Source organism: Balaenoptera musculus, chromosome 13, assembly GCF_009873245.2.
Source record: "Balaenoptera musculus isolate JJ_BM4_2016_0621 chromosome 13, mBalMus1.pri.v3, whole genome shotgun sequence".
Classification (NCBI taxonomy): Eukaryota; Metazoa; Chordata; class Mammalia; order Artiodactyla; family Balaenopteridae; genus Balaenoptera; species Balaenoptera musculus.
This window is the reverse complement of record NC_045797.1, coordinates 37,811,415-37,830,183: the sequence shown is the minus strand read 5'-3', so window position 1 is coordinate 37,830,183 and position 18,769 is coordinate 37,811,415. Positions and strand designations below refer to the sequence as shown.

Below are 18,769 nucleotides of genomic sequence, written 5' to 3'. Positions count from 1 at the left end.
AGTGTGATACCAGATTACAGAGGCCCAATTTGTGGTCCACCTTAAGGGTCTGGCCTTTCTCCAAAGGCAATCAGAAGTCATGAAAGCTTTTTTTTTTTTTTTAGATGACTTCCAACTTCCGACCTTCTCTTGTTGCTTTTTTTTTTTTTTTTAAATTATTTATTTATTTTATTTATGGCTGTGTTAGGTCCTCGCCTCCGTGCGAGGGCTTTCTCCAGCTGCGGCAAGTGGGGACCACTCTTCATCGCGGTGCGCGGGCCTTTCACTGTCGCAGCCTCTCTTGTTGGGGAGCACAGGCTCCAGACGCGCAGGCTCAGCAACTGTGGCTCACGGGCCTAGTCGCTCCGCGGCATGCGGGATCCTCCCAGACCAGGGCTCGAACCCGTGTGCCCCGCATTGGCAGGCAGACTCCCAACCACTGCGCCACCAGGGAAGCCCATGAAAGCTTTTATAAAGGAGTGCCTGACAAGTTTAAAAAGATCACTAGCTATATATATAGTGTATGCAGAATTGACTGGAAGGTGGCTAAAGCAAGGACGGACACTAGTTAGATTTTACACCATTCATGGTGCAAGACAATGCTTGTTGATCAGGGTAGACGCAATAAAGATGTTTTAAACCACTGGAAAAAGACTTACTAGTTATGAATCCTTTTTGTACAAATAAGATTTGCTACGTTTTTATTTTCAGAAGGAATCCCAATTAACACAACAGTGGTTATTCTTGGAGAAAGGGAGTAGCATGAGAAAGACTCATTTTTCACTTTTCTTCTGTATTGTTAACTTTTCAAACAGCATATATATTATTGTAAGCAGGGATTTATCATGGTGATGAGCATATTGGGCCATTTTTCCTTCTCAATACTTCTGTTAAAAAACTAACAGAAAACTTAAAAGTACCCAGGATTAAGCCCGTAAGGAAGTTAACAGGTAAGTGCGAACTCTTCTTTCCCTTCCTATACAGATTTCTCAAGAGGATCAGAGGTAACAGAGGTTGTGAGGGCAGGGCAGTGGGGGTAATGCAGGAGCGCAATCAATTAATCTGCCCTTTGAAACCATATTTTTAATGTTTTCATCGAACTGTGTCAATACAATTTCAAGCAAATGCCAGCTGGAAGACCAGGCCCAGAAATTTGTAAAGGAAACAACCTTCCAAACAACAAGGAATGCCAAGGTGCTCTTCCACTCCAGCTGCGCTATTAGTGGCCATGATGGTGCCAGTCAGCCAGTGTTATCCATGTTACCGACTGTTTACCTGAAAAGAGAAAAACTTAGATTTCAAAACCTGTAAGGACAGAATTTTAAGCATGGAAGATGTTTAAGGTGGTTATCCAAATCTCCCTATTTTTATAGGTGAAAAAAGACTAGAAGTAGGAACTGTTTTCACCCTGATGACTAGCAAACTAACAACATTTACTGCCCTCCACCCCAGCTCTTCAAAAATATGCCTTTTTGACCTTGTAGGGAAATTCACGACCTATATATACTTACCACATCATCAATTTTCAGAATGCTCCGGACAGTTTCAGTTGCTAGAGTCAGTGCACTGACTGAAACCAACAGAGGCTGGACAACCAGTTCCTCCAGTATGTTGGAAATACCACCCTGCAAACCAGTACAAGTTGCTTTTAGTGTTTGTAACTGATACATATCACCAACTACAGTTACCAGTAAACCTCAAGGCCTCTCAAACTTAGTTTTCCCTTAGTCTAGTCAAGAGTAAGATACTCTCTACTAAGCTCTTCTCTACGCTGTAGGTTGTACTTCAACTAAAATTTGGAAAAATTGAATTCCAAGCCTAACTCCAAAACAACTCCTTGTAAGCATCTTTTAGTTAAAAATACCCTGGCAAAGGGCCTTCCCTGGTGGCACAGTGGTTAAGAATCCGCCTGCCATTGCAGGGGAAATGGGTTCGATCCCTGGTCCAGAAAGATCCCACATGCCGGGCCGTGCGCTACAACTACTGAGCCTGTGCTCTAGAGCCCACGAGCCACAACTACTGAGCCCACGTGCTGCAACTGCTGAGGCCTGCGCGCCTAGAGCCCGTGCTCCGCAACGAGAAGCCACCACAATGAGAAGCCTGCGCACTGCAACAAAGAGTAGCCTTCACTCGCCACAACTAAAGAAAGCCCACGTGCAGCAATGAAGAACCAACGCAGCCAAAAATAAATACATAAAAAATAAATTTATTAAAAAATAAAAAAATAAAGAGTATCCTGGCAAAAATTACGTAGATGATCAGAGTTATTAAAAATTATGAGATTTGTTTGCTGTACACCTGAAACTAACACAATATTATAAATCAACTATACTGCAATTAAAGAAAAAAGTTATAAGATTTTAAATCATCTGATTCCCAATTCTGAATTTGGCCATGTCTGCTCTACCCTGCCTTTACATCATTCTCACTTCCCACTCTTAGATTCCTACTGCCACTATCCTAGTCACCTTTATCCTAGGATTACTGGTGATGGTCCTAACAGGTGATCCTGTCTCCATTCTTCCCTCCTTAAAATACTCTTTTCAGCACCTTAGCCTCTTGGTTAAAAAAACTTTAGTGGGGGCTTCCCTGGTGGCGCAGTGGTTGAGAATCTGCCTGCCAATGCAGAGGACACGGGTTCGAGCCCTGGTCTGGGAAGATCCCACATGCCGCGGAGCAACTGGGCCCGTGAGCCACAATTACTGAGCCTGCGCATCTGGAGCCTGTGCTCCGCAACAAGAGAGGCTGCGATAGTGAGAGGCCCGCGCACCGTGATGAAGAGTGGCCCCCGCTTGCCACAACTAGAGAAAGCCCTCGCACAGAAACGAAGACCCAACACAGCCATAAAATAAAAAATAAATAAATAAATAAATTTTTAAAAAATTAAAAAAAAAACAAAACAAACAAAAAAAAACTTTAGTGGCTCCCAACTACTGGAATTAAAACACAAAAGAACACAAACACCCATGCCTGTCTCAACAACTCAAAGGACTCCTCATTCTAGCTTTTATCTGATCTTTCCAATCTTAAAGTCCACTGTATGACCACCATATAACCTCTGCTCTAGACAAAATGAGTAACTTCTTGGTCCCTCTTACCTGTAAACCACTGCTTCTCCATCTGAAACTTTTTCATTCCCTACCAACCAAGGCTGCAGCTTCATGAAACTTTCCCTAACCAGGTAGTGCCCTCCTTTGAGTTCTGTAACCATTCAAAAAATATCATCTTGGATTGTCAGTTTTTTCCCATTACATATTATTTGTCTTCTCAATAAAAGGAGACATAAAACATTAATACAAAAGGGGAAATTATTATTGTTCTATGTGTTTACCCTATACAACTACACTAGGCTGGTGCTCACAACAGCAGCAATGGTTGACTACACACCAGGCATCTTTGTAAGAACTTTCTAATTAGTAATCCATTTAATCCTCACAGGCCTAGGAGGGAACTATTAATAGTCCCTGTTTTCACAACCAAGAAAACTGAAGCACAGACTAAGTAACTTGCTAAAAAGTTGTACAACCATTAGATGGCAGACTTAATGAACAATACTTCTCACTTAAGGCATCATCTTCATTCTCACTAGATGGCATACATTAATTAACCTGCAGGTCTTATACTTAAATCCAAGGTTAACTCTATTTTTAATTACAAAGCCTTTCATTCGACAATTATGAAGCTTTTAGTATTTTATAATAATCAACATTTTCTGCAGTAACTAATGATTAAATTATTACCTTTCGGACATTAATGCCTGTAGTTTTTTCTCCTTGGGCATGCCTGTTTCTTAGTTCTGTTACTGTAGAAATGGGATTCAGGCCAGCATTTTCAGCTAGTGTAGATGGAATGACCTCCATAGCATCTGCAAAAGCACGAACGCAGTAGGATTCCATACCACTCAATGTTCTTGAGTATTCAGTTAATCGCAGGGCCAACTCTATTTCTGGAGCACCACCTCCTGCAATAAGAGCCCTGAAATTCACAAATATATTTTTAGCTTATTTTATCCAACAGAAAGCTATTTTTAAACAATAACTTAGTATTTATACCTTAATAATAAAAATACACAAGTTTTTATGTTCAAAATGTTCCTTGGTAATTTAATGTTACCTCTTCTTCACTAAACAGCGAATAACACATAGGGCATCATGAATGGAACGTTCAGCTTCTTCAATCACCAATTTGTTAGAACCACGAACAACGATTGTAACTGTTTTTCCAGGGCTTGCACAGCCTGTAATCTTTAGTAAACAAACTCTTAATTAGGTATTTGAAGGATTAAAACAAAAAAAAAAACCCAAGCAAATAGAAGCTTAATTTTAATACTGTTACCTTGATCAGTTTGCCAGAACCATTTAAGCTGACCTCCTCAGCTAACTCAGCCGATCCCAGCATGTCAGCAGTGAACTGGTCAACATGAGCAACTGGTTTGGTTCCAATAGTCTGGGAAAAATAGTGAAATCCACAAATTGAGAAGTCTGAATAGTGAACATTTTCACACATACAGATACTAAGAATATTTTACCTTACAAATGAATTCAATGTCTTCTCTTTCAATATCCTTAACCACCATAATCTTCATTTTGTTCAGGAAATGTAATGCAAGATCACTAAGAGCATCTCTAAAATACAAAATCAGTGCTTATGTCAATACTAGGTTAGAAAAAAAACTTTGCTGTTCAACTCCTTTTTTACGGTTTTAGTAATTTTACTGTTGTTTAAATGGCCAATGATTTAACAGATTATTTGTGAAGGAAGATGCTTTAAACAGCTTACCAAGTTTATGACCTCAAAATTCTTAAATAAGATTTCTAATGGATAATATTTAAAACGTACCCCGATGACATGACTTGTAAAACACACAATAAAAAGATAATTATGTCGTTTTTCTTAATACTAAATAAGTATAACTCTGATAATAACAATCGATGCTTTATGAATTTAGAAATTAAGTATGATGTAATTCAAGACTCCACAAATTTATACACTTTTACACAAATTACCTGGAATGATCCTCCTGACAACCCTTGATACTGAAGGGCAGATATTACTATCCTTGTTTTACAAATAAGCACAGAGTTTTGAGAGCAGTTTATTCAAGGTTACTAGCTATTACATAACTTGTATTTAGAACCAGGTATTCCACCTCTTCATTAAGGTTTCTATATCAAGAGCATCCATAATACTTTCTGGTATAACATATTAATATAGTACATGAGAATGTGTCTACCTATTAGAAGAAAACACTGAAAACAAACAAAAAAGGGATCAGTTCAAACTTTGGAGAATTCTTCCAATCCATGGACTATCCAGCATTTCCCCCAAAAGAACTTCTAAAATTTCAAGGCAAGCTATTGCATGGACCTTTAAATAAATGCCTCTAAAATTTTAGCTAGCTAATTAATTTTAGACTAAAGTTAGCTTTTCACTTGATAGTGAGGATCTTGGTTTAGAAGGATAATATATCCCACATTTAAATGATCATAACACGAAGAGAACTCACTTTAGATCATTTACCAGAATACAATACCCTAAAATACAGATTCATTCCAGATTTCTAGTGGTTTACCCACCTCAAATGTTTCTTTAAAAATTGCTAGAAGGGATCCAAAATCAATTATCATTAAGAGGTGAACAAAATAAATAGCCCCACACCTTAGAATAGACTTCTGTATGAGAAGAACATTACATCCCGTTTTCTTAATTTGCTTCACTAAATTTAGAATATAGGCTCTCTCCTCTCGTAGCACTCGGTCCATCTGGACGTAGTCAGAAACTACTATTTGATTGTCCATCTGTTCAGAAAAAGGACATATTAATAATTTGCATTTTAAGAGTCCTTAAGCAAAAAAGTGAGACTTTTAATGAAAATATTATGTATAGTATAAATTCAACCAAAATCATACCAAACAAGAAATTATATAGACACGCACAGAAAAAATTTAGAGAAAGGAATATACACAAAACTTAACTCAGGTTTTTTACTTTCATCTATACAAATTGCTGTCTTATTTTTTACAAGTACATTTTTGGTGATCATAAAACATAAGAATGATTATCCTATTTCGTGAATGTCAATTCTTTTCATATGAATTTACATATTACTGAAATATCAATAATTTCAGTTGCATCCTTTTTACTCTATGGATTGTTAAAAAAAACTGGTATGCTGAACTATGAAGGAACTATGAAGGACAAATATTGTTATATCAAAGACCTACAAAACAACGTTTTTATGTGGGTTAAAATTTGGGAAACAAACGACTCAACAGGAAACTTGTATGCCAACACAATGTAAAATGAGAGCAAACCTGAATGAGATGACAAAGATCAACCACTCCTTCAGGGGATGGTACTTACGACTGATAGATATGGGAATAATAAAAAATTGTGTTTTTCGGAGTATGGGTAATAAACTGGTTTTAAAGTTCCATTGTGCAAAACATAAAGACAAAAAATCTGCTTGCCAGGGAAGGATGGGTGAAGGTTTCTGTTCTCAGAAAGCTAGAAAGAATCTGGAAAGTCCACTTATACTATCACTTTCACGTAACCTATTTTTATTGTTTCATAGATATCCCTATCATTATTTGTCTTCATTTGTGAAGTGAACGCTCAATTTCAATAAATAGCCAACTGAGATTATAGATTTATCATGTGTGGCATCCAACATTTTCTACTTTTGTCTAAATTTTACTATTTTTAGATCCTTGCTTTTTATCACTAGTATCAGCATTTTCTATTTTTATAAAAAGAAAAATTTCGTTATTAGAAAGTCAAACACCTAAGGAATCATTTCATTTGGTTTTACTTACATCTGTTTTGGGAGCAGATAAGCAGAACTGAATAAGCCCAATCTTAGCCTTTTCAACCCTGGTTATGCCAGAATTTGCCACCTTTTGAGTAAGAACCAGACCTTCCACCAACTCACAGTCATCAATTGTCCCACTAAGAAAAAAGAAAATGAGGAGATAGTTATGAGGGGGCGGAAATCTGCAAGTTTAATAGATTGCTAACAGATTAAAAATCATCAGTCTGATAAAATGTGCTTCAGCCTCACTCACATTTATTAGTGCCCCATTCCTGAACCTCTCCGATCACACCACTGCCCTGCCACCATTAGGGAATATAAACAAATTCTTGAAATTCCCACATTAACACAAGTTGTCATGAAAACAAAACAACCAAATGTATGTGACTTTCACCTATGTATTTTTCATTTAACTTATTTTTGGCAAGAGCTTATGTTTACTTTCAAAACTAATTTTTATTAAAGTTATAATTAGAGATGCTTACCCAAGTTTCTTAACTATTTTAACATCTCTAAGGTCTACACTAGTAGCTGTGGCTGGGTCAATCACTTTCATCACTGCATTTACAGTCATTGGAGAAAGGAGACTTGAATATTGAGAGACAACCTAGAATTATTAAAAAAGAAAATAAAGTCAGTGTTGTAACACAAAAAGTCCTAGTTCTTTAATGATAAAGATATTCAAGAAGTAATCTCAATCATTTTTTTGGCTGGGGTGGAGAGCATATGAGAAAACATTCCATATAAACTGTCTTTTCCACTCAGGTTTGCCAGTCACCATTTAAAAACATATGCTTGTGTTCCTCTTTTATTAATATAGTAGTCAGGATTGACTAGATTACTAGTAATTCTACAGGAAGTCCAAAAGAACAAATTAATTTTATGCTGAGGTTTCCTATCTAAAATGAATTTATGATCAGATGTTATATATGTGCACCCCTATTACTGAGGGGCTGACAAAAATAGCTAATGGTTAACATTTATTGAGCATGTATTATATGTCAGGCAGTGGTTTTAGCACTGTACATTCATATATGCATTCAACCTTCAGACGAAAAATCTGAAACAGCTTAATTAAGTGGAGCCAGCATTAAACCCAAGCAGTCTAGGTTCTATGACCAATGCTTGTAACCACTATGATATTATGTCTATATTAGTTCTGGGGACATTTATCAATAATATTACTTAATATCACTAATACTATCTAGCTTTCCACTTAATATACAAATAATGTTGATGAAAAGGAAAAAGAATGGGGTGGGGGTGTGACACACAACATAACAGAAATCAGGTGACATGAGTTCCCAAGAAATTTAAACTAACATCACTTCTTTAAGTTTGATAAGAAAAGCAGCATAGATATTATTAAGAGATGGACCATGATGGGCAGCCCTATCTTGGGTTCAAATCACAGTTCTGCCTCTTATTAGTGGGTCTTGGATAAGTTACACAACTTTACTAGACCTCTTTTCCCATCTGTAAAATGATGATACTACAACTTACCTGAAAGCCTTGAAGGAATAAATTTTACTTGAACTAATTCAGTTACACAAATTAGCTACCTAGTCACTCTTGAGAGTTAACATTTATGAACTGTATAGCATCAAAAATCACAGTGTAGGGACTTCCCTAGTGGTGCAGTGGTTAACTGAGCCCACGTGCTGCAACTATTGAAGCCTTCGCACCTAGAGCCCGCGCTCCTCAACAAGAGGAACCACCGTAATGAGAAGCCTGCGCACCGCAACGAAGAGCAGCCCCTGCTCGCCACAACTAGAGAAAGCCCGCACGCATCAATGACAACCCAATGCAAAATAAATAAATAAATAAATAAAGATAAAAATCACAGCTGTGCTTCTTAATGAACCTTAAACTGTAATTTTACAATGATCCCATAGTGCTTGTCTCACCTTTGAGTTCAATGAAGTGGCTGCACTATTTAACAAAGTTTCTCTGTCACTCAGTTCCACAGGTCGAGACATGTCAGTCAAGATTTCAGTACCCTTTTCCAAAGCCTTCTGGAATGACTCAGAAATGATGGTGGGATGAATCCCTGCCATTTGTGAAAGGTTAGTTATTTAATTGTAACAGATAAACTTCATATTTGACATGACTTAAAATTTCTGTTCATTAAAATTTCAAAGTAGTCATAAATTTTAAATTAATCTTAAATAATATTGATTTGAATAACCTTAACCACTAATATGTCTAATAATTTATTTCCATTTAATTTGGAATAGATCAATTACATACTCCTGTGATATTTAAGACTAAAACCAATTTTTCACTTTTCAAAACTCTACAAATCTACATAATAATTAGAATAAGTGACTGGGGAGTCACTACATTTAGGCACTATTTACCAAAGCAGGAACCCATACTTTCTCTCCTAAATCACAGTTCTCATCTATATCTTAAGTTTAGTACACCACCAACCAGTCATTTTTGAAAAGCAAAATTTTACCAAGTTCCATTCAAAAGGAAACCTAGCCAAAACAAAAACAAATAAAACAAGAACAACCAACCCCCCCCAAAACCAAACCCAGAAGCAAAAAGAAAAAAATTTCTAATTCATATGGTAAATATAGCAAAATTTAATCTAAAAATTCCTGCTTAAAAAATTCTGCTCCAGGGCTTCCCTGGTGGCGCAGTGGTTGAGAATCTGCCTGCCAATGCAGAGGACACGGGTTCGAGCCCTGGTCTGGGAAGATCCCACATGCCACGGAGCAACTAGGCCCATGAGCCACAACTACTGAGCCTGCGTGTCTGGAGCCTGTGCTCCGCAACAAGAGAGGCCGCGATAGTGAGAGGCCCGCGCATCGCAATGAAGAGTGGCCCTCGCTCGCCGCAACTGGAGAAAGCTCTCGCACAGAAACGAAGACCCAACACAGCCAAAAATAAATAAATAAGTAAATAAAATTAAAAAAAAAAAAAAAAAAAAAAAAAAATTCTGCTCCAAATTAAATTGTAAATCTCATATTACTTAATATTTTTTTGCCTTTATTCAGTAATAAAGCATGTCCTATGTCCTACCCACCTTTCTGAAGAAGCTTGGTACAGGAATCTAAGAGAGAGCCAGCAATAATGACCACTGATGTCGTGCCATCTCCCGCTTCTATATCCTGAGCCTTAGATAGCTCCACCAGCTAAGTGAACAGAACATGTCAAGTTGCTCAATGAGAACTATGAGAACCCAGTAACATCTAATTCAAATATAACATCAATGACCTTCACCATGAGGTTCACATATAGAATTTGATTATTATCAACACTGTAAGATTCAATATACTTGACTTCTGATTCGCTGTCCACCTTGGTCTCATTTAAAAATGACGACCTATATAGTTGTGGCATGCAAAATTCTACTTACATACTTTATAACAAGCTATATTATGATTTCCAGTTCAGATTAAGGGTTGTAAATTTTTTCTTCCCAGTACTTAAAAGAACTATGGTTACCCTGTAGACTCAGAAGCTATGAAATGCAGCATTCAGATGAGAGAATACTGTCAGTTTGAAATCCTTGGCCAAGTTTATCTAAACTGACCCTGCAGGAAGCATAATCTGATTCATTTTCAGTCATCTTTAACTAATTAAAAGAGACTTTTTAACAGATAGGAACTTCTAAGGAATTTGTTTTTGCTGATATGGTGACTTCTCACTTGACACTGCAATCACCATTATGATCTGTAGCTGAATTAGAAACTGCTTTTAAAAATAAATGTCAGCACAAGTTTAAACACAAGATTTATTTTGCAAACAATTAAAATTATTTTGCTCTCTTTCAGTTAACACCCATTGAACTAATTTGTACAATTTCATGTTTTTCTCTCTTCTTTCCTCATATGTGTGGCACATTGCTGTGAACAAAGACAAGGAGATTCATGTTTTATTACAACTTGCACTGGAGAACATAATGCTAGGCATACAACGTATCCTAAAAATATGCCTGTTTAGCATAAAAAAGGAAAAATTTTCACCATGTTTTAAGCAATATCATGTGATTAAATTAAAAAAATTTAACTGTTTACCAAATATCAAACAATACACTTAAAAAAACCCACAAAACCCCACCTAAAAATTATACTTACCATTCTGGCTGCTGGATGTAACACCTGCATTTGTTTCAGAATGGTGGCACCATCATTTGTAATGGTCACATCACCTTTTCCATCTTGAATCTACAAAGTTTGTTTTTTTAAAAAGAAAGTTATATTTCAAAAATTTTGTTTTCTTCATCCAGTATTGATGTGAAATCCTAAAAGCTCTACTAATTTTAACACTTCTTGTACAGAAGTTAACTTATGTTTGCTTAATTTCAAACTGTTTTCCCTTACATTGGTATAATGATTTAAGAATACGCAGTAATAGTCCAGCTTTGCAAATGAAATAGCTGGGTTTTTTCCTACTTAAAAGTGAAGGAACTGAGACACCAAAAAAGGGATAGAAAAGATATTATAAAGAATCATTATCATAAACAAAACATGAATTATAGTTAGGTCCCATTCATCCCAAAGTAATCTATCCCTTTCTGAACTCTCAAAGCCTTTCTAACACTTTACTTTTTAAACAGCACATCTTAACCCTCTATACAGCGCTTGCAGTATGAACAGCAGCACTCAGTAAGTAATGAATGACTGAGCCTTTTACCATTTTATCCATTCCTTTCGGTCCAAGGCTTGTTCTAATAGCATCAGCAACGGCTGTAAACAGAAGAAAAAAAGAAATCAAGACTCTTTAAAGAGCATTTCTACCCTCAAATAATCATTTTGTTCTTATTAGAATATGGTGGACAATTCACCATGTTCACTAAAGAAAATTCAATGTCTAATAATAATCTACTGGAAACAGAGTGATTATTTTACTCCTTTAATTGTACGACGCTTCACTTTTTGTTGTTAAAATCACTATACATAGCACTTGTACTCTGCATGTTGTAGAATAAATTTTGAGGGTTCACCTAATCTTCCTTTAAGTATCAAAATGGTATAACCTAGTTATGCGCTCTGAATGAGGACTATATTATTTTCTCCATTCCTTAAAACAAGCCGCAATAATAGGACAACTATATAATTTGCTTGTTTACCCTGTCTCTCCCAACTATAGTGTAATTTCTGAGGGCAAAGACTTTTGTTTACTAATATGAAGCTGGTATATGGATGGACCACAGTTTAAAAAACAGTAACAAAAACCCTCTTTGAACCCAAAACCAAATCAAACAAAAACCCCACAAAAAAACAAAACCTCAAAACCTTAACTAAAAAACCAAATCTAAAATCACAGTATTTTTAAAATTTTTTATTTATTTAAAAAATTTTGGCCACGCCGTGTGGCATGCAGGATCTTAGTTCTCTGAGCAGGGATCGAACCTGCGCTCCCTGCAGTGGGAGCATGGAATCTTAACCACTGGACCATCAGGGAAGTCCCTAAAATCATAGTCTTTAGTCATCATTACTATGTTATTAACCATCTCTGGACATATAGTCTACCACTCCATTCTTCTTATTACTTGTCCATGAGCATGTTTCTATTTTATTGATCCACTTATTATTTTCTAAGAGAAATTGTAATTGATGTACTTGATCCCCTTTACTGCGACAGGTCCAGGACAAACGATTAAATCTCCCCACCCTTTTTTTAAAAAAAGATTTAATTTTATTTATTTTTGGCTTATTTATCTTTGGCTACTTTGGGTTTTCATCGCTGCGTGTGGGCTTTCTCTAGTTGTGGCGAGCGGGGGCCACACTCTGTTGTGGTGCGTGGGCTTCTTGTTGTGGTGGCTTCTCTTTGTTGTGGAGCATGGGCTCTACGGGCTCCGTAGCTGTGGCTCACGGGCTTAGTTGCTCCACAGCATGTGGGATCTTTCCGGACCAGGGCTCGAACCTGTGTCCCCTGCACTGGCAGGTGGATTCTTAACCACTGCGCTACCAGGAAAGTCCGCCTTCCCCTTTCTCATATACCATTTCACCCCATATACAAAGGGCTAAGATAGTGCCCCATTTTGGTATACTCCACAACTAGTATAATGCTTCCCCTTCATTGTGTAAACAACACATAATCTGGACTTCCCTGGTGGTGCAGTGGTAAAGAATCCACCTGCCAATGCAGGGGAAACGGGTTCTATCCCTGGTCCAGGAAGATCCCACATGTCGCGGAGCAACTAAGCCCGTACGCCACAACTACTGAAGCCCGCACACCCTAGAACCTGCTCACCGCAACTACTGAAGCCCGCGTGCCTAGAGCCCGTGCTCTGCAACAAAGACAAGCCACCGCGATGAGAAGCCTGCACAACGCAATGAAGAGTACCCCTGGCTCGCTGCAACTAGAGATAAGCCGGAAAAGCCTGCGCGCAGCAACGAAGACCCAACGCATCCAAAACAAAAAATAATAGTAATAATTAAAAAAAATACATAATCTTAAAGAGGGTAAGAGAAAATATTTGGTATAGTTTAAGAATTATATTCTACTTAATTATTTCATAATTTGGGGCTGCATTTCCTAATTATTCAGCCATCCTTACCCTTTCAGGTGATTTTAGCGGACCCACATGGCCACAATTCTACAAGCAGACCAATTCATTTTAAGAATGCGCCCTTATATTCATCTATGTGAAGACTCTAGAAAGACACATTGTGCAAAAAATAAAAAATTCTAGACTGATTACCTCTCTGAAAGTGTTTGTAGTTTAACATACTGTGTAGTACACAATTATATGTTAAATGACTCGTGCTGAATAGTACTAAACGACCACTACTACTTTTGTGTGTGTGGTTTTGATATCACCAACCAATGGTACTTAATATGCTTTTTGGTTATTAGCAAAATAAACTGGCTCCATGAATTACGCTAAAGATGCATCCGGCAAAAGCTTTTCTCAACCAGTTTGTAGGGTTTTGCCTGACTTGGACAGACCACGAGTGCCCCTTTGTTCCACGAGCTCTCCTCACTTAAGATGTAAGGGTCATGTTTATAGGTAAATAGGTGGCCTCTTCTTCCTATATGCATACCTCCCTCGTCCAGTTTTAATTCTCTGTGCACTGATGTTTCAAAAGCTACCAAAGTAAACGTCCCATCTTGTATCCTCGTTTGTTGAAAATCTACCATATTATATAGCATTCTTGCCCACCCCCCCCCAACAGCCCCAGAATTGATCTAACATCTTGTTTCTAATGTAATAAATCTAAGCTTCAACTATGCTCCCTAGATAACTATCCACCAACTTTTATTTCCAGGTAAATATTCTCTCTTGAACTTCCAAATGACTCCTAAATTTACCCATCTGGTCATTCTGACCTCCTCAACTCATTTAGGCTCAAATGAGAACCTATTCTTTCTTCTTCCACCATCCTCCCTTCAGTGCACCTGTTTCTTCCAGCAGCAACATCACACCCTCAGTCACCTAGACAAATAACCTCAAATATTTGTAAGGCTGTACTTTATATACATCTGGCTCTTCATATGCTCTCTCATTTAATCCTCACAACAACCCTCCAAGTTAGGTACTATCTCATTACACTGAAGAACAATCTGTAGCTGCGCGAGTTGTTTTAAACCCTTTCCAAGACACCAGGCCCTTCCAGATTCGGCCCTTTACCTTTCCGATCTCACCTCTCATTTCTTCATGCACCTTATGCTCTAACCAGAATGAAATACTCACTGTAGCCAATACACATAACGGCAAGATCTCTAAGCATTTGTTCTCACTTTTCCTTCCAGACTCTTCCACCTCAACCCGACTTCTCTTAATCCTCACAACTCCCTTTTTTAAAAAAAGGGCAATTTTCCCTCCCCGATTTTATAAGAAACCTTGGTTAAAGGTCACAAAGCCACGAAGTAACGTAACTGAATGAAACTCAGGACTTCTTAAATTCCACCAAAGGCCAAACTGTTCTCCATTTGCTCGTTGCACGTGCAGAGAGGACATCAAAGCACAAGGCAGCCTCATAATTATTCTCAAACAAGATGGGTCGGTTGGTTCCCCACATCCCAGTACAATGGGCCCCGCCCCAATTTAAGGCGCGGAGAGTTTACCCGAATTCATTTCAATCGCTGTACTGAAAGAAGTTTTTTAATAAGAACAAGAAAACTGAAAAGTATTGTTCAAACATTCTACCAGTGGACCGCTGCATGCGGGCCTCGGCCCCTTTCTTAAATAGGATGAATGAATGCAGCACGGCCCGGCATGAAAAATTATGGACGTCTAAGACGCAGAATGAGGCAAGTCCAAAGGCCTCCATACTCGGGGTCGGAAATCATGGGCAGAGGACAGGAGGATCCCTGCACTGAGCTTATTCTATGGGAGGCCCACAGGGGATCATCTGAAGGAACAGAAAACGAATCATGCCCATCCAAGACTGGGAGTGAGAATGCACAGCTAAGCCCGGAGGGCCACGGCTTAGGCCGGGCAGCGATACCTTTGGCCGCGGAGATGTTGCTGAAGCGGATCTGGGCCGGCTTATCGCGGTCCTGATAGGCACTCTTCCCGCGGCCGCCGGCAACCCCGGCGGGCGGCCCGCTCCGGGGGGCTACGTTCTCCGGCATGGCAAGCTTGGACGGGTCTGCGTGAGCTCTGGCAGGACGGATGGACACGGATTCCGGCTGGCCCGGGACTAACAGTAAGCGCCCACCGCCTTCTCGAAGCTTCCAGAAAGCGGCACCGGCGCCGGGAGGAGGAGGCGGGGAAAGGGGCCTGCCTGGAGGCCCGGCGCCGCCGTGACGTAGAAGGCTGCCCGCTGCATGCCGGTTGCGGCGGATGCGGCGGGTGCGGCGGCCGCGCCGGCCGCGCCGTGGATTTTGGGGCTGTTGGGAGCTGTTGGCCTGAGGCCCAGTGGGCGGGGGGCACGGGGGGGACGGGGGCCGCGGTGGGCGGGCTCCTGGGAGGCAGAAAGGACCGCCTGCGATTGTAAAGGCTGGTGCTGGGACAGCTCATCTCCGCACTACCCCCTCCTTGGCCCTGAGGTCCCTTCTGTTAACTCAAGCTGGACCTGTCCGCTAGGTGTTGTAGCCACCGGGAGTCACTCCCGGGTGGGTGGGGCAGGGCTGAGTCGGTTTTTACTGGCGGTAGACGTGTATTTTATTCAGTTTTATATATTTTGAAAGCGAGTTGGAAGAGAGGTTGGCAGGGGTGACTTCTTTTTCCCCCTTTCTTGTTTTAATTGAGGTATAGTTGATTTACAACATTGTATTAATCTCCGGTGTACAACTCAGTGATTAAAATTTTTCATGGATTATACTCCGTTTAAAGTTATTATAGGGAATTCTCTGGTGTTGCAGTGGTTAGGACTCAGTGCTTCCACTTGAGGGGGCACGGGTTACATCCCTAGTCTGGGAACTGAGATCCTGCAAGCCGTGTGGCGCAAAAAAAAAGTTATAAAATATTGACTACATTTCCTGTACTGTACAATACATATATCCTTGTAGCTTATTTATCTTATGCGTCCTAGCTTCTGCCTCTTAATCCCCTATCCCTGTTTTGCCTCTCCCCCCCTTCCCTGTCTCCTCAGGTAAGCACTAGTTTTTTTCAAGTCTGTATCTGAGTCTTTTTCTTGTTATATTCATTCGTTTTATTTTTTAGATTACACATATAAGTGATAACATATAGTATTTGTCTTTCATAATATCCTCTAGGTCCATGCATGTTGTTGCAGATGGCAGAATTTCATTCTTCCTATGGCTGGGTAGTATTCCATTGTGTGTATATACCACACCTTCTTAATCCATTCATCTGTTGATGGACACTTAGGTTGCTTCCATATATATATATATTTTTTTTTTTTTAAAGAACATTTATTTATTTAATTTTGGCTACGTTGGGTCTTCGTTGCTGCACGCGGGCTTTCTCTAGTTGCGGGAGCTGGGGCTACTCTTCGTTGCGTGCGCCGGCTTCCATTGCGGTGGCTTCTTTTGTTGCGGAGCACGGGCTCTAGATGCGCGGGCTTCGGGGCTTCCGTAGCTGTGGCTCGTGGGCTCTAGAGCGCAGACTCAGTAGTTGCAGCGCACCGGCTTCTCTGCTCCGCGGCATGTGGGATCTTCCCGGACCAGGGCTCGAGCCCGTGTCCCCTGCATTGGCAGGCGGATTCTTAAGCACTGTGCCACCAGGGAAGCCCAATATCTTGGCTAATGTAAATAATGCTGCTATGAACATTGGGGTGCATGTATCTTTTGGAATTAGTGTTTTCATCTTCAGATACATGCGGAGAAATGGAATTGCTGAGTCATGTGGTAGTTCTATATTTAGTCTTTTGGCAAACCTCAATGTAGTCTTCCACAGTGGCTGCACCAATTTACATTCCCACCAACATCCTTGCCAATATTTGTGTTCTTTTTGATGCTAGCCATTCTGACAGGTGTGAGGTGATACCTCATTGTGGTTTTGATTTGCATTTCTCTGATGATTTGCGATGTTGAGCATCTTTTCACAAGAAGAATGTCGTCTATTCAGGTCTTCCGCCCATTTTTTAATTGGGTTCCTTTTTTTTTTGGTACCGAATTGTATGAGCCGTTTATATTATAATTTTGGATATTAACCCCATATTGGTCATATCATATCATTTGCAAATATTTTCTTCCACTCAATAGATCGTCTTTTCATTTTGTCAGTGGTTTCCTTTGCTGTGCAAAAAAGCTTTTAAGTTTAATTAGGTCCCATTTGTTTATTTTTGCTTTTGTTTCCTTGTGACTGCTTTTCTTTGATTTAGATGTTGGAGTTGGTTGTTGAATATTGATTGATACTAGGTGGTAGTTAGAAATTTAAATATACACTGGTTAAATACCAGAGAATCTTAAAAGTTTTGGACCTGTGATTGCCTACCAAATCAGGACTGCCTGTCCAGTTAGTACAGTGCCTTAGTTTTACAGTATTTTCTCCTGCATAACATAGCCACTGACTCTTAGGGAGCCTGAACATTTTCATAACAATCATTTAGTTCAGTTATGTGCTAGTTGCAGTGCTAAACCCTTTACACGTTTCATCTCATTTAATACTCTCAATCCTATGAAGTAGGTGTCTTTATCTTTTTTGGTAGGAGATAAGGGATCGAAGCACAGAGAGAACTGAAGCCCAAGGTAAACCTGTAAATAAATGGAAGAAGTACTCCAATAGAGCAACGACTTCAGAGGTCATGAGCTAAACTGCTGGGCTTTTTTTACTTCTATATTTTAATATGAAAATAATGCAGGTGAGGTTCTTTCGATATTCGTTCACAAATAGTTACTTAACATCCATAAAATGATGGATGCCTGGGATAAGTTCAAGGACAATTGTTCATAGTACTTAATCCTGTGATCCTTAGGAGCTTTTACACTCACTCAGGATACTGGCTGTAGAAGATGAAGCTTCTTAGGTGCTCTGAGATCCATAAGTCTAGGGCTGATTTCTCTTCAAAGGAGCAGATTACTTCTATGCAGCCCACAAACATGCTATGATTATTTGTTAAAACAACTAGTGTAGTATGATGGAAACAAGTGTGATGATGATGGAAATAGCATTAATTTGGGGGCTCAACGTTCTGGCTTGAGTTCCACTTCTGCTATGTATTAGCTATGTAATCTTGGGCGAGTCATTTGAGTTCTCTGGGTCTCATTTTCCTCATCTATAAAATAAGAAGTTTGAATTAGATGGCTTCTAAAGGCTTATTAAACTACTAGTTTTATCCGTGTGAGGAGAAGACCTGTCAGCCAGAAAGGACAAAGCAGAATTTGGAAGATGCCATTATTGGCTTTTGGGGACGATCTCCATAGGTATGACAATTGCTTTAATTATGAGAGGTTTCAAGTTATAAATACATATTTTTCTTTTTCTGTGACAACTGATATTGGAATTATTTTTCTTCCTAGGATTAAGCAATAATAAATGCTGAACATTTGATTGCTTAAAAGTATTGATGTACACTAATTCTCCATTAGAATGGGATTTCAATAAGTATTAAAACATACAACTTTTGTAGGATACTTTATAGATACAAAGCACTGTTGCTAGTGAAG

The 18,769-nt window shown here is 39.1% G+C and overlaps 1 protein-coding gene across 1 annotated transcript; it reads right to left on the bottom strand.

The window, feature by feature from the left end:
• Window positions 1–663: 663 nt before the first annotated feature.
• Window positions 664–15,483, bottom strand: CCT4 (chaperonin containing TCP1 subunit 4). Its single transcript, XM_036873415.1, has 14 exons — window positions 15,202–15,483; window positions 11,438–11,490; window positions 10,879–10,968; window positions 9,825–9,933; window positions 8,698–8,840; window positions 7,276–7,397; window positions 6,795–6,927; window positions 5,638–5,777; window positions 4,508–4,604; window positions 4,315–4,425; window positions 4,093–4,223; window positions 3,720–3,954; window positions 1,491–1,604; window positions 664–1,254 (listed from the first exon to the last, which is right to left on the bottom strand). Exons 1-14 carry the CDS (start codon window positions 15,326–15,328, stop codon window positions 1,240–1,242), a joined length of 1,620 nt encoding a protein of 539 aa, XP_036729310.1. The 5' UTR covers window positions 15,329–15,483; the 3' UTR covers window positions 664–1,239.
• Between the last annotated feature and the right edge of the window lie 3,286 nt (window positions 15,484–18,769).

Excerpts from the sequence above, each read along its gene's own strand:
- CCT4 (XM_036873415.1), bottom strand. The coding sequence starts at position 15,328 with ATGCCGGAGAACGTAGCCCCCCGGAGCGGGCCGCCCGCCGGGGTTGCC. Across the intron at positions 6,928-7,275 it reads AAAATAGTTAAGAAACTTGG|TGGGACAATTGATGACTGTG; the intron begins GTAAGCATCTCT and ends CTTTTTTCTTAG. Across the intron at positions 5,778-6,794 it reads TATCTGCTCCCAAAACAGAT|ATGGACAATCAAATAGTAGT; the intron begins GTAAGTAAAACC and ends TTTTCTGAACAG.